We start from the raw sequence: 16,211 nt of genomic DNA on the forward strand, positions 1-16,211 counted from the left end.
GGCCTTCAGGGACCAGATGCGTGATACCCATGACCATTTAACACATAAATTAATAATCCCGTCAACAAAAGAGACAATTTTATATCTCCACGTCCAAATGAGAAGAATAGCAGGTCTATGACCAGGATCTTTTTACAACCTTCTTGACCTCAGGGTTTTCTCTGTGCTCCCCTTTCTCTAAATTCCAGAAAAACGCGTGCGTCTCTTTGAGAGACAAAGGAACACGCAAAACTCACTGGATGATTTCATGATTTATGCGTATAAAAGGGCAACTATATTCACAAATAATATGTTGTATGCATTATATCTGTTTGATGTGTTACTGAAACCTATGATATTCTAGTCAATGTTTTATAACCCCTTTTAGTAGATAAAAGTATTAATGTGTATGCAAACTACCCGATATTTGAGTTTGAATGAAAGCTTGCTTTATTCGCCGAACATTGGCGTGAATGAAAAATGCACAAACCTTCTATAATATCCCGCCAGCCCTAGGAACTGTCTCACCTTCTTTTTGTCTTAAGTCTCGGGCAAGTTGCAACCGCTGCAGTCTTATTAATTTGGGGATGCACCTGCCCGTGACCCAAGTGGAAGCCCAGATACCTGACCTCCACACGCCCAACCGCACACTTCTTCGGGTTGGCCGTGAGTCCTATTAAAACTTGCAGAAATACTCCCCATGGGAAACGTGATCAGTAAACGTACTTTTACTGAACGTATTGGCCCTGCAACTGATCTCTGATTGGAACGATCGCTTCAGGGATGGACCAACTCGACTGGCTTAAAACTAGATGGCTCTTTCACGCCGTTCGCTTCTTTTCGCCGTGTTAATAGCACTCCAACTTGTGCTCACATGCTCACCATCACGAGATCGGGCCATCCAGAACTCAACCACTCCGTTGAAGCTTCGTAACTCTGCAGAACTCAAAGTCTTGCAAAATCAGACTCTCTCAGAAGAACTTCGAGGCTCCTCCGTAACCCGGCAACCAACCAATCACCACCGAGGGCTCTCCCAAAAGGACGTCATCTCAGCAACCAATCCGAAAGCCCGGGATTCCCTCAAGCAACCAACAAGGAAGCTTTTCATCACAAACGCAAGTAACGAACAAGGTCTTCTATCTGCTGAAATCGGTGCTAAATTAATTAAGCATTAAACGTAAGACAAATCTCTGCTTTGTGATTCTCTCAGGTTGAACACTCCTTCTCTATGGTGCTGTACTTAGTCTCTCTCTTCGAGAGCTTGCGACTAATGTACAGCACCGGCCGCTCCTCTCCCTCTATCTCCTGGGACAGGACTGCACCCAGCCCTCTGTCCGATGCGTCAGTCTGCAACAAGAAGGGGAGAGAAAAGTCAGGAGAATGTAAGAGTGGCCCGCCACACAGAACAGCCTTTACTTGGGTAAAAGCCTGCAAACACAGCTCCGTCCACTGGACCGGATCTGGTGCTTCCTTTTTAGTGAGATCAGGGCTGGTGAGGGCCGAACAATGTCCGAACAGATTCAATGCCTTTTCGCCTTTGTGTTAATCGCGCTCCAACTTGCGCTCACACGCTGCACCATCAAGCGATCGGGTCATTCAAAGCTCCAAACACTCCGTGAATCTTTGTGACTGCCAGAATCTTCAAAGTCTAAAGCCAAGCAGAGAAACGCAAGCCTCGCTCTCCTTACCCAAGGCAACCAACTTCCGAAGCTCCTACGTCACAAGGAAACCCTCACTCTCCCCGAGGGCTTCCCCAAAGACGTCATCCAAATGACAGATCTACAACCAATCAGAGGCGCTGGAATTCCCTGAGACGAGGCAACAAGGGAAACCCCGCTCAGCTGTCACCAAAACGCAAGTCAACAAACAAAGCTTCATCTCTTGCTGAACTGGTGCTGAATTGATCTTAAGCAGTAAAGATAAGACAAATCTCTGCTTTGTGATTCTCTCAGGTTGCAAGTTAAAGAACTGTAGCGAATATCTTACCTTTTTGGGACTTCATGCAAACTCCGTTAATCATCATCCTGTGTGTGTGTGTGTGTGTGTTTGTGTATGTGTGTTTGCATTACTTTAGTTTAATGTAATCTAGATTAGCCAATAAATTCCTGTTTCAGTATAATAATCATTGTCTTGTGTCGTGAATTTAAAGTTAAAACTTTGCCCAGATCACGCTACCTAGCTCGTAGTTTATAAATTATCACAAGCATGTATTAACCTTTGGCCAGGGATAGTACAACTATTCAAATTGGTAAAATACACTGATGTTAACGTCTCTCTGGACGAACAGTTGATAAAGTGTAAACTATCAAATTTGAAATCAGTTCTAATCAGGTTGACTTCGAATCTTCAGATTTGATTCCTCTCAAAACCTGAGCTAAAATAATAATAATAATAATAATAATAATAATAATAATAATAATTAATTCCCTTACAAAATAAAATAAAAATTAGTTAAATTTCATTACAAGAGTATGCAGGCAGAAAGATGTTAGAAAACCTCGGGTTATTGGTAAACCAGTCACGAACCAGAGCAGCACGATGGAAGCTGACATTATCCCAAACAACAATGTAACGAGGCTGCTCTGGCTGTGCTGGTTCCCTGAGGTCCAGCTGGAACATATGCTCTCTTAGACCATCAAGGAAAGCAAGGAGGAGCATAGTGTTATAGGGTCCTAGAATGGCATGACGGTGGAGTACCCCTCATTGGCTGATGGCTGCACACATAGTGACATTCCCTCCGCGCTGACCAGGGACATTTACAATAGCCCGATGGCCAATTATGTTCCTCCCCCTTCTCCTTCTTTTGGTCAGGTTGAAACCAGCCTCATCCACAAAGATAATTTCATGGGGAACAGGCCGGCCTTCAATCTCAAAGATTCTCTGCAAAACATATGAAACACAGTAGAGTAAATCACTGCCCTGAAGCACAGTTCAAGAGGGCACAAATGGCAGCATAAACTGCTATACTGTGATGGTACACAATACTTCATACTAGGGATGCACCGATACTGGTCTCCTGTACTCGTACTCGTACTCGTTAAAATGCCCCGATACGCCTGGCTCGGTCTCAATATGGTGCTGAATGAGATTCGTTCGACCAGGTAGGGGTGAGAACACATCGGCCACATCAGTGAGCTGGGACGGCGAGAGATGATCCCCTCCTGGGGCCAGAGCGAGAGATTGAGATTTAGTGCTCACTTCTGGCCCGAGATCATCTTCTCCACTCACTACCGTTGCCAGCAACACTGACTCCGCCTCGCTCCATTTTTTCAGGAGGTTGAGGTGGTAAATTTGACGTGCCCCGCTCCTATCTGTGCGAACCACCTCATAATCGAGATCTCCAACTTGCCGTGTGACCTCAAACGGTCCTTGCCACTTTGCAAGTAATTTAGAACTCGAAGTTGGGAGTAATACAAGTACTTTCTCTCCCGGTGCAAATTTTCGTAAGCGGGTTCCCCTCTTGTACAGCTGGCTTTGTTTGTCCTGGGCCTGTAACAAATTCTCCATAGATAGCCGCCCCAAAGTGTGGAGTTTTGTTCTCAGGTCCATTACATATTGAATTTCATTCTTACTTTGAGAAGGTCCGTCCTCCCAAGTTTCTTTCAGGACGTCTAAAACCCCCCGGGGCTGACGTCCATAAAGAAGCTCGAAGGGGGAAAACCCCGTGGAGGTTTGCGGGACCCTCCTGCACAGCGAACAAGAGGGGCTCCAGCCATTTATCCCAATTTTTGGTGTCCTCGTGAACGAATTCCGAATCATGGTTTTCAACATGCGATTAAATCGTTCCACCAGCCCGTCCGTTTGTGGGTGATAGACACTGGTGCGAATCGACTTAATGCCCAATAATTCGTACAGTTCGCGTAATGTACGTGACATAAATGCCGTGCCTTGGTCAGTGAGGATCTCTTTCGGGATCCCCACTCGGGAGATTAATTGTGCGTCCGCAACACTCTTGGCGGAGATGCTGTGGGGCGCCACTGCCTCAGGATATCGTGTTGCATAGTCTACCAGCACTAATGCAAAACGATGCCCTCTTGCGGATCGCTCTAATGGCCCGATGAGGTCCATCCCAATTCTTTCGAAGGGGACCTGCATTAACGGTAGAGGGTGCAATGGCGCTTTTGAGGAGGCCGGTGGGTTTACCAGCTGACATTCACGACAAGACGCGCAACACCTGCGCACGTTCTCGTGAATGCCCGGCCAAAAGAAATGGGCCATGAGACAATTTAGTGTTGTTTGACCTAAATGTCCAGCCATGGGATTACAATGAGCCGCCTGGAAAAGCATTTCCCGACGGCTTTTTGGTACTAACAGCTGTGTTGTATCTTCCTTTGTCTGAGCGTCTTGGGTCACTCGATACAACCGGTCTTTTATAATCGCAAAATATGGATAGGAAAGCGGACAAGCAGGTTGGAGAGGTTGACGGTCGATATAACGGACCTGTTCAAAAGCATGTTTCAATGACTCATCCTGAGACTGCTTCAGAGGAAAATCATCGCGTCTTGAGAGGATCAGCCTCTCGATTTCACTCCGTTCCACTGGTACAGATTTCAGTGGCCCCAGTTCAGCCTCTCCCACCTGCACGAGCGCCCCCCTTCCCTGCTTTTTCTTTTCCCAAGAGACATCCGCACACAAGCATCCCAATAATTCCTTAAAGTGTTAAAAAACTACAAACATGGCGGATATACGTGACCGACGGACAGGTAGATAAATTAAGGGATTTGAGTGATAAATAAGCAATGTCTAACCTGATGAAAAATATGATTTTAATGTTATCCACGTTATAGTTCATCTGCAGCAACACTGTGAACTTCTATAATGATACGTTTGGTCATTAACTCTTAAATGCATCATTATGCAAACACATGAGCAGAGTTCTTGGCATGATAGACCCACGACTAGAAGATCAAAGTGCCTCTTCATTTCTCTCCAATACGCTAGGGAATCAAATTAAACGAAATGTGGATGAGGTTAACTGTGACAAGATGATTGACAGGGCTGTTTAAAGAGTGACAGAATGCGCGTAACTAAGCAACAGAGCGTCCGTTAAAGAAGCAACTATGACAAAGTAGTATGTCCCAAAGCTTGCCTACTATATTCTTCTACATACTCAGAAGTATGTACTTTTTTTCACAAAAATAGTACATACTTTTAAGGCATAGTATAAGTAGGCGAATTGAGACGCAGCAAAACTGTTGACAAATGGTAGTTTATCTATATAAAAAAAAAACAATAAAAAAAAACACATTTGTGATCTGTGATTAATGTTAATATGAGATGTTTAAATTGAAAACAGTGACTGAGAAGAGAAAGGTAGAGAGCACAGCCTACCTTCAAAACTGTTATATTCTATGTCCTTATTGGAGATTAAACCACCACCTGATCAACAACAAAACAAATAAAAATAAATAAATACAAAATATTTGTAAAATAATTCTTTGCAATTACTATGCATGGAAATTCCACATTATTTCAATTTAATTAACCCTGAACAGACATTTAAAGTTTCATTTAATTTAAATTCTAAGCACATAGAGCATGTTTGACCGGTCAATCAGGCCTGACAGGTCACGTGCTATAAATAGTGAACATGGACATACTAAAAGAGTGCTTATAAAGGACAGAGTGAGAGGCTCTATAGTCTTTGGTTCTGTCCACCTTATTTTTTTCCCATAAGAGCGGTGTTTGGCTTCCGGTCTCATCCGCTTCCAACTATTTTTAGCTGTACAAAACAGCTCGTTTTTCTGCTTGATATTGCAAACTGGTGTTTCGTAGCATATTATTTTAATGTATTGTCTTAATTATGAACACACTGGGTTATAGAACTTTACCGTTTATTACACGTTATTATTATTATTATTATTATTATTATTTATTATTCAGAAAACAGCTTACTTCCGTATTGAAAAAGGGCAACCAAGGCTGTAGATGTTGTAAATGCAAAAAAAAAAACCTGAAGGCCGTCAGTAGTCAGTGTTAATTTGAGAGAGAGAAAAGGTCGTTGTTTTAGAACATTAAAGCCCAGCGTTTTCCCATAATATCCTATTCTCTTTAAATAAAATGTTTACCAGAACAACTGTCTGAAAAAAACAACAACAACGGCATTTGCTGTACATATACATTTATTCACAGGTTTTAAAAACTATAGTTACCTCCTGACTCGTGTTGGAATCATTTCATTTCGACTCGCGATTAATTTCAAGGGAACCGATTCAGTGATTCGTGAATCAAACGTCTCTAGGAACAAACAGTCCGTTGTCAGACCGGTGAGGAGAGAGAAGTGAGGAGAGGAGAGGAGAGAAGACTGTATGTGTGAATACAGCAGTCTTCTCATTTAGTGTTATCAGCGGCTGTGTGAGTACAGTACCGGTTTAGGGGTTTTATGTGAATGTTGTTACCTTGGCTAATAAATGCAGTCTTTTGCCTTGAGCAGTGAATTAGCTGATGAGCTAACGTTAGTTAGCAGCAAAGCTAATGCTAATTTTGTAAGAATAACCCTCGCTAGACAAAGATGTCCAATTATAATACTGATTTTTGTATTCATTTCAATGTAAAATCACAATTGCACTGCAGTTTTGCAAGACTTAAAACATTACATGCGAAATATCCCGACAGCCTGCATCACATTATACTTTAATGCAATGATTTTATATCGTCTTTCTTTTTGATTTTTGGCGTTATATAATATACATATTGCCCGTTTGTTTTCAGGTCGTATATGTCAGTATGTGTTTATATATAACTATGTTGCTAATATTATTATGAATGTTTGATCTGTTCATGCCTTTATTGAAGATATGCAAACATTATGTGTTAATTCACAGGTTTAAGCTGTTATTTTGAGAGCACTGTCTGCTATCATAACCACATGAAACAGTTTCACATTAGCGCGCTGTAATCTGTGTGTGCTTGTGTCTTCCAGCAGATCAGGCTGCGGACCCCTCCATGGAAGAGGCCAGCGATGAGGGGCTTTTACTCGAAGCTGGACTCCTCGTCTCTGGGCATGGCGATGCCCCTGAACCTAGCCGTGGAGACTGAGAAAGCTCAGGCCCTGCTCCAGACCTTCAGCACTGCCTCTCTGTTAGCCAGCGCGGGCCTGGGTGCTTTCTGTTTCCTCGCCGACCACTTTCTGACGCTCCCCCTCATCCAGCACCATCTGTGGCTCAGGGCTGTGCTCGATAACGCCGTCCACGGCATCATTGGACTCTGGTCATGGGCCATCGTCATCGGGTTGAGGAAGAAAAGTGACTTCTATGAAGTCGTCTTGGCTGGGTTTCTGGCTTCTATCATTGACCTGGACCACTTCTACATGGCTGGATCATTGTCGCTCAAAGTGAGGCCTTTTTGTTTCTTTTATTAGCATTTGAAAACTGTTTTTTTTTTTGCATTGAATACCATTTTTTTCCCATTACAGTAATGAGAATTGGGTAATTCTAAATTAATAAATATATTTATAATTTTAGAATTATTTATTTGAATCTTAATTAAATGCTTAATTGTTCTGAAAATACTGCATTATTATTATTATTATTATTATTATTATTATTATTATTATTATTATTTAGTGCTGGGCAATGATTAATTGTGATTAATCGCATCCAAAATAAAAGTTTTTGTTTAAATAATATATTTACATGTATTTAAATGTATATTTTATATTCATATAATTTATATATATTTCATATATAAACATAATATATTTTTCTTAAATATATACATGCATGTGTGTGTATTTATATATATATATATATATATATATATATATGTATATATGTATGTATAATAAATATGCACAGTACACACATACATATTATGCAAACAAATACTTTTATTTTGGATGCGATTAATCACGATTAATCGTTGCCCAGCACTATTATTATTACTTATTAATGATAATATTTAATATTTTATCATTTTATTTAAACCTTATAAAATTACAGCCAACTAGAAAGCAATCAGTTTCTGATTCTGTTGTCGCGCTAATTTAACAACTTAAGGTGCTGTCACATTTATTGTTTTTTTGTGAGTGAAATCCATTAATTTCAATAAGAATCCACGCAATCAGAAATTTTGCTTATGGGCGAAGGATTTCCTTGCTCAGATTTCATATCAGGTTCAAGCTGCTCATGCAGATTCACTGTGGTGACCAACAGAAAGCCGTTTTGTTTTAAAGTGGCTTTTGTGTGAGCTGTGCTTCATACATCACTACACTATTCATGACTATTTGCGTTTTTTTGTCTGCAAAATTTTGCTGAAAAAAGATGATTGCATGATGAGTTCATGTCCAAGTCTGACTTGCAAAAATGCCAAGAAAGATTCAAAAGACTCGAAGCATTTGTGAATAGATTTGTTTTTTACCAGCAAACATGACTGCGCCAATGAGACTGCAGCATCAAAATATAGACATGATCAATAGGCTATATATAAGATATTTTTTGTATTTCTATGACTATGACCAGTTTAATCCCTTTGTTATTAGACACTCTTGCTTACAAGATAAAATGATCAAGGCTGACAGCACATAATGCATTTATGCAATGGCATCAGTAACTCAAAGTTTGCTACATTCACTCTAAGGAGACCATCATATTGATCAGTGCAACACGTGGCTTTAACCTAGTTTGTGTGCTTGTGTTGATGCAGGCTGCTGTGAATCTGCCGCACAGGCCTCCGCTGCACTGCTCCACCCTGATCCCAGCGCTCTGCTTCTCCCTGCGCCTCCTCATGTGGGCCTGCCGGCTCAAGGACTCCTGGTGCTCCCTGCCCTGGATGCTGTTCATCTCGCTGGCGTCGCACCACATCCGTGACGGCGTTCGGCACGGTCTCTGGGTGTGTCCGTTTGGAAACACGGCGCCCATCTCTTACTGGCTGTACGTCACCATCACAGCCACTCTGCCTCACCTGTGCTCGGTGCTCATGTATCTGACCGGCACCAGAGACATGATCTCCACCAAACACGGGGTCGCCATCGACGTCTGAAACACTGGCTTGATCGTTTATTTTTCTTTCTTTATTTTTCCCAGCAAAAACATGGCACTGGATATATTTCCATTAGCTCTTTGCCTCATCGCCAATCCAATGTAATTCGTCCTCCTTCCTTGAGAGATTTTCAGTATGTTTGATACTTTTAACTACTGTGGTCATTCAGGTATCAGTGTGAAATCAGGTTGTATTTACTGTGAAGACTGTGAGTATTTTAATATGTATGATGTAGATTAGGGTTGGGCGATTTAAAAAAAAAAAAAAATCTATTTTGCAGCCTTTTTGTACAATATGCTATATATATTTGATATAAAAAGCCATTACAGAGCAAATAGAGAAATTATATTATAATATAGTTTCCAATATTTGCTGATTTGGATTTAGATTCTCATTGCTGGCTAGTAGATAATATTGAATTATTCGTAAAATCGAATAATTTATTAATATGCATCAATGTAACAGTATAAAGTAGGGATGTAACGATTCACTCAACTCACGATTCGATTCACGGGATTGATTTCACGATTCGATTCACCATTTTTTTTTTTTTTTTTTTACAAAATGAGATTTAAGACAAATTATAAATTAAATGTGTCCTTTTATTATTGCTTGGACAAAATGCTGCACGTTTCTTTGTGAAATTGTAATATAACACTATAATAATATACTAATATAGCACTTGCATATTATTGCTCTTTTGTTGGTTTTGATTGCTTCTATTGTCGTTTGTTAGTCGCTTTGGATAAAAGCGTCTCCTAAATAACAAAATGTAAGTATAATGTAAATGTAAATAACAAAACTAAATTGAAATTTTAAAACAAGCCCCAAACCTTATACACAGGCAAGATGAAAGTAAAAAATACCATCTAAACTTTTCTGAAGACAGTAAGTTCCCCTCAGACATACATTCATATAAACTCCTACCCCTAACTGAATCGCGATTTGTTTAGCATCTCAACCGATTTGAATCATCACATATTTAAATCGCTTTTCAACCAGCTCGCGGTTAATCGTTACATCCCTACTATAAAGTAATAAACAGCATTTACCTGCCTATATTCAAACACCACACAAAGATGTCGATGAGCAATTTGAGTGATGAACAAACAAACAAATTGCTAATTTATAGTTGTGAATTAACTCGCTTAAGATTATGCCGTCACATTAGCGAAATTTTGTCGAAAACCGCAAAAAAGGTCCGTTATCAGTAGTGTGGGGATGCAGCTTTGTTTGGCCAGTTAACGCGAGAGTCACATGACCAACTTGAACCTGTTGTGAAACCTGCGTGAGGAAATCGTTTGCCCTCCTGATTGTGTGGATTCCTATTGAAACGACTGGATTTCACCCGTGAAAATTAGTGCAACTGCGGTGAACCTAAATCTTAATGCCGTTGTTGCTACTGAAATTCAATTTTTTTAAAATTATCTGTTTTAATGCTTGCGATAAAAGGAAGGATTGTGAAACTATTAAAGTAACTTAATAGCTTAATAAAAAGTGCTTTTAAATCTAGTTCTAGAATTTATATCGCCAGCAAAATGGATGTGAATGTTGGCTATTATCGCCCAGCCCTAGTTTAGATGGTCTGGAATCACTCTTACGAACCTTACTTAAAAGCTTCAGCATTATGGTGTCATATTTAGCTTAGTGGTATAGACTCGTCTATTCAAATAATGCTGTTTTATTGCTTTTATTTTCCGAAGGAAGCCACAGACACAAGGCTTGATTCATGATGTGTCAGATGTGCCGAGCGTTGAGAATGGATGTGTGTTGATGGTCTTTGTGCTTGTGAGAGCTGTGTTTGCAGTTGAGGATCACTGTAGGCATGCTGGAAGGACGGTATTCTTTCTGTAGTGTATTTAAGCAGCAGAAAACACTGGTGGACCTAGTTTAACTCGGAAAAGGCTTTATGGATAAGCCTTTTAAAATGGTACGGAAAACAGAAATGCTTTCTATTGTTATAAAGATTATTGCTGCCTTTTAAGCCACAGGCTTTGGAATAACTGTAAATATGACTTGCCGACTTGTTTTATTTCCAAACCACTCCGAACTTTTAAATGATTAAATTAGAACTGTTATTAACTCTCTTTGTATACTCACTGCAGTTTAACTTCTTGGCAATTAATCAAGGTCCCCTAGTTAAGAATAGTTCAACCTGAAAATGTCCTCACCCTCAGGCCAGCCAAGATTAAGATGAGTTTGTTTCTTCATCAGATTTGGAGAAATGTAGCATTGCATCAGTGTCTGCAGTGAATGGGTGCCGTCAGAATGAGAGTCCAAACAGCTGATAAAAACATCACAATAATCCACACCACTCCAGTCCATCAGTTAACATCTGGAGAAGCCAAAAGCTGCATGTTTGTAAGAAACAAATCCATCGTTAAGACATTTTTTTTTTTTACTTTAAACTGTCATTTCTGGCCAAAATATGAATCTGTAATCCATAATAAGCTTCCTCCAGTGAACAAATCTCCTGTTGTCTCTCACATCAAAATCCACTGACAAACTTGTTTAGAGCTGTTTTAGACTGTTTTGGCTTTTATTTGATTTTTTCCTGAATTAGATGAGACGAGAACTTCACTGGAGGAAACATTGTTATGGATTATGTACTTGTATTTTAGCTGAAAGCAACAGTTTGATGTTAAAATGTCTTTATGATGGATTTGTTTCAGGCAGGTTTTTTACTTCATAAAACATTAACTGATGAACTGGAGTGGTGTGGATTATTGTGATGTTTTTATCAGGACTCTCATTCTGACGGCACCCATTAACTGCAGAGCATCCACTGCTGAGACACTGATGCAATGCTACATTTCTACAAATCTGATTCCCAAACTCATCTGCATCTTGGATAGCCTGAGGATGAGTACATTTTCACCTATTTATGGGTGAACTGTTCCCTTTTTCTTTGTAAAATTGTATTCAGCTGTGTGCCATCATAGTTGTTTTAATACTTTAAATCGATATGAAGTAAGCAGACACAAAAACAAAATGTGTTGTTACAGACTGCTGTTGGACTACAGATCTCGGACTAAATACTCACTTTGGCTTTCTTCCGGGTCAAATTAAATCATGGTTCAATATTAGTGTTTACAGTACAATGCGTGGTTGATTTAGCATTGTGGTTGTATGCTACCACTCAAAAGTTTTGGATTATTCTACTTGTTCTTTGTTAATATTTCCAATATCATACAGGGATAATACTCTACCCAAAAATGTTAAATCAAATCTTGTATTTTTATCTTTGTTGCCCCATTTTGTCTAGATTCACTGTTTCAGAAATGTTTGTTAAATGGGCACAAACTAATTTCCATCATTATAAACGGTTAAAATATTTTAAGATTTTGAGGAGTATAACCTGTCATGTTTTCAAACTTTTGACTGGCGGTGCAAAAAAAAAAAACAGCTTTTTTTTTTCTCACTACAGTGGAAACTTGTGTGTACTGATATGCTTATTTTGAGAAATAGTGATAGAGTTGTGCATTTATTCATTTGTTATGGTAATAAGGGAATAAGTTATATTTGTGGTTTGATGCCTAAAGCTTAAATCAGTTGTCGAGGCCTTTTCAAACCTGCAGAGGGCGCTGTAGACCAACTCCAGCCATGTGTTTTTTTTAATTATTATTATTAATGTCACTTTATTTATTCATTTTCTGTTTTTTGTTAATTGTGTAACTGTTGTAAATATTTATTTTATTTATATGCTTTTGTTTGCACATAATTTCGATTTGTCAGTAATGTGGTGGTGATGCATCGTCAAGAAATGACTAAAAGCGTTATTTATTTCTGAAAACTGTCGCCAGGCACACTAAAGGTGCACATGCACCCTTCTGTTCCACTGGCTTTCTGTCTTCATTTGTTGCTTCTGACTCCCTCCACTTTGAAGCCATAATGAAGCTCCATTTGATATACTTGAAGATGTCGGTGTCTTGTCAGGCATTCATTAAAAAAAAAATAAAATAAAAAATCATGGTCAAGTTAAGATAATAGTAGGGTAAGACGGGGGAAAGATGTGTGCATTTACTGGCAAACTGTATGATTTAGAGATGAGTTCAGCGTGTACAGGATGATTCTGCATCATACAATGTATTATTAAAGCGATCGTTTATCCAAAGAGGAAAATTCTGTTGTTTACTCACCCTCATGTCATTCCATACCAGATTTCCTCATGTGAAACAAAAGTTGTACCGTAGTGATTCGGAATAAGACAAAAATGCAGTTTGGAAGATTAATTCTTGATTTACTCACTCATTATATACATTTTGCAATTTTTGAACAGAAAAAGTTACATAGTGCTGCTTTAACTTATGTAAAAAAAAAATCTAAATATCCTGCTGTGTCCACAAATCCCCCATCAGCAAATAGAACAAACGTTTCAGATTACTATTATCCGAAGACTAATACTAAAATTCAATCATGTTCAGATGAAAAGTTGATTAATATGGTCACAGCCATTTAATAAACATCTTAAGACTATGTTTATAGTGACTTATATGATTGAGGAAAAAATAAAGGCAAAATTCCATTGCCCAGATGGCCAAAACTAGCCTGATGCAGCACTGGCATTGTTTGAAACCCCATAATCCACATCTTGATCTGCAGCAGAAATGATTCAGATGAACATGTAAATATTAGGATTATGTGATTTAAAGGCAATATAACGTGTAAATCCCCACAGACACTCAAATATTGGAGGTATATGATTTCACCGGAGCCTTGGCCGAGTAACAGTACTTTAGCTGTATAAATGCAACAAGCAACTAAAGCCCTGGCCTGATTTTCATGATTAAATATTTGTAAATCGGTACGAGTGATTGGAAGCGAGTTGCTGAATTTTCCACTAAACAAACTGACGATATCAGTGAAGAGATGTCACCAATCTGACAATCAACAGTCGATTTCTTCAGATAAAATAACTTTTATTTCACAAAAATATAGATAGAAGAATAATAAAACAGCTTATGTTGTACAGAAAGAAATGTACATTTACTGTGGATGCCTTTGTGTTCACCTTTCCGTTTGACAGGCAACAGTAGTTACAAATACATCTGGATTTGACATCATGCATGCAACATTATAAAAAATGCAACGAGGAAACGGGAAATACACACACTTTTCTCCAAGAACCTGTCCTGCTTGAAGTATAAAGTCCATCCTGCCAGTAACAGATGATTGCTGATCGATTGAATTGTTAGCTTTGGTTGGGTTTTCTGGAATCATGCATCAGTTTCCTTCAGCGCCAGATTGAATTTCTCTTGATGGTCAGTGTGGAGTGACTATAACACACGCCAGGCCAATAACAACCCTTGATGAGTCGGTTTACAGATGGGATCATAAGATAGAGGTCTAAAAATAAACACAATCAGCTGTGAGAAGATATTTTCAGCATGTTAGTGTTCAGATGCTTTGCTGAAGTGGTTCTCAACTGGTCAGGACCCAAACATGCTGAATGCGAAAAATCTGATGCAACAAACCATACGATTGTGCATATTGCAATCACAAGACACTAGCAAATTAGATGCCAAATGCATTGCACGAAAAAAAAAAAAATATATATATTATTTTTTTTTTTTGGCTTTTTATATTTTTATGGCTTCCAACATATAGAAAAGTTAATATTTTGTGTGTGTAAAACAATTTAGGCCTTATGCTGTTAAAAATTATTCTACCTTTTTATCAACTTGTTTTCTTTCAATTAGGTTTGGTATTTCTTTTTGGAACTGACTGATCGTAAGTCTCATTGAGCTGAGCTTATGCACCTGGATAATTTTGGCAATGTTCACTCAAAAACTGATTCACTCATAAACTGATGCATACGCTCAGATCAACGAGGTCTATCGATCAGTTCCAAAAATAAATACAAAACCTGTGCTAATTTAGAGAAAACAAGTTGACAAAAATATTGAATCCAATATTTGGCAATAAGTGAAAAAAAGGGAAAAAAGTGAAAAAGTGACGTGGCCAAGTATGGTGACCCATACTTGGAATTAGTGCTAATTAATCCTTAATTTGGATGGGAATTAGTGCCCATCCAAAGTGCGCACACACACAGCAGTGAACACACACCCGGAGCAGTGGGCAGCCATTTTTGCTGCGCTGCCCGGGGAGCAGTTGGGGGTTCGGTGCCTTGCTCAAGGGCACCTCAGTCGTGGTATTGAAGGTGGGAGATAGCGTTGTACATTCACTCATTAGGCCACGACTTCGCCCTAACATAGCATAACATAATCCCATAGCATAACACATCCCATCATCCACTTTTTTGGGGGATTTATTTGCTGACATTGCAAGTCAGCAAGTTTTAGCCCAATGCAACAACATTAAAGTAGCATTTTTGGGAAAAGGAAAATCCTTTCCAGGTCAAAATGACGGGAACACTACATTTACTGCGTTGGACGTCCCATGTAAAATCTGGGTCCTGAAACAAAACCAGCTGAGAACCAGCGATTTACTGGATGTTGCTGATCATCAAGTCAATCAAATCTGAAATGCAGCCTAAATTAACATACCGACCAAATCTATATATTCTCCACATGCAGGACAACTTTAATCAAAGCAGGGAAAGAAGACCGATTATACTGATTAAACCAAGAGTATAGTCTCAAATATGACTGACTGACAAAACAAAACACTTATTTTTTCTTACATTGGGAAATGAATTATGCATAAATGATTCACTGTTCAATCATAAAGTGAAGGATCATCAGAGCACCAATCCCATAGGCCACGTGCAGCATGACTACTACTAAAACACGAATCATCTTGCTGGTGGAACAGAAAGAGGCAAAACGTTAAGGCACACGAACGGCAGAGGTTATGAGCAAATGGTGCAAAAATGCAAGAAATGTAACATCTGGCTAAAAAAAAAAAATCATCTTCAATGAATTATCAGGATTATCAAGAAGAAATAATCACAGTGACATATTGGTAAAAAATTGTCCATTATTTTTAGTTGCACTTTTGGTCTTTATATAACATTGCTGTTATCAAAAAGAAACCCAAATGAATATTTAATTTGGTGCCAAAGCCAGAATAGGAATTAGCAGTTTTTGAATTTGATTGAGAAAAAAAAACAAACATATGGGAAGCTTTTTTTCCATCACAGGATAGAGAAAAAAAGAAAAAAAAAGTTTTTTTTTCACAATTCTGCCTTTTTTCCTCACAGTTCTGAGTTTGAGTTTATATCTCACAATGTTGACTTTCCTTCTCGCAATTTTGACTTGAGATACATTAGCAGTTTTTGAATTTGATTGAGA

General features: G+C 38.8%; 1 protein-coding gene across 4 annotated transcripts; it reads left to right on the forward strand.

Annotated features, from left to right (window-relative positions):
• Nucleotides 1-6,190: 6,190 nt before the first annotated feature.
• On the forward strand, nucleotides 6,191-9,354 carry tmem267 (transmembrane protein 267). Of its 4 annotated transcripts, none has more exons than XM_016440210.1 (3): nucleotides 6,191-6,264; nucleotides 6,902-7,312; nucleotides 8,623-9,354. In XM_016440210.1, exons 2-3 carry the CDS (start codon nucleotides 6,941-6,943, stop codon nucleotides 8,956-8,958), a joined length of 708 nt encoding a protein of 235 aa, XP_016295696.1. In that variant the 5' UTR covers nucleotides 6,191-6,264; nucleotides 6,902-6,940; the 3' UTR covers nucleotides 8,959-9,354. The 4 variants fall into 4 exon arrangements, with proteins under 4 accessions (XP_016295696.1, XP_016295700.1, XP_016295699.1 ...); XM_016440214.1 differs by having other exon boundaries at nucleotides 6,220-6,264; nucleotides 6,905-7,312; XM_016440213.1 differs by lacking the exon at nucleotides 6,191-6,264 and adding an exon at nucleotides 6,273-6,333 and having other exon boundaries at nucleotides 6,905-7,312.
• The last annotated feature ends 6,857 nt before the right edge of the window (nucleotides 9,355-16,211 follow it).

This window comes from Sinocyclocheilus anshuiensis, unplaced genomic scaffold (assembly GCF_001515605.1).
Source record: "Sinocyclocheilus anshuiensis isolate Anshui unplaced genomic scaffold, SAMN03320099.WGS_v1.1 scaffold3, whole genome shotgun sequence".
Lineage (NCBI taxonomy): Eukaryota > Metazoa > Chordata > Actinopteri > Cypriniformes > Cyprinidae > Sinocyclocheilus > Sinocyclocheilus anshuiensis.

Coding starts and splice junctions, on each gene's coding strand:
- tmem267 (XM_016440210.1), top strand. CDS start 6,941: ATGAGGGGCTTTTACTCGAAGCTGGACTCCTCGTCTCTGGGCATGGCG. Junction 7,313..8,622: donor CTGGATCATTGTCGCTCAAA/GTGAGGCCTTTT, acceptor GTGTTGATGCAG/GCTGCTGTGAATCTGCCGCA.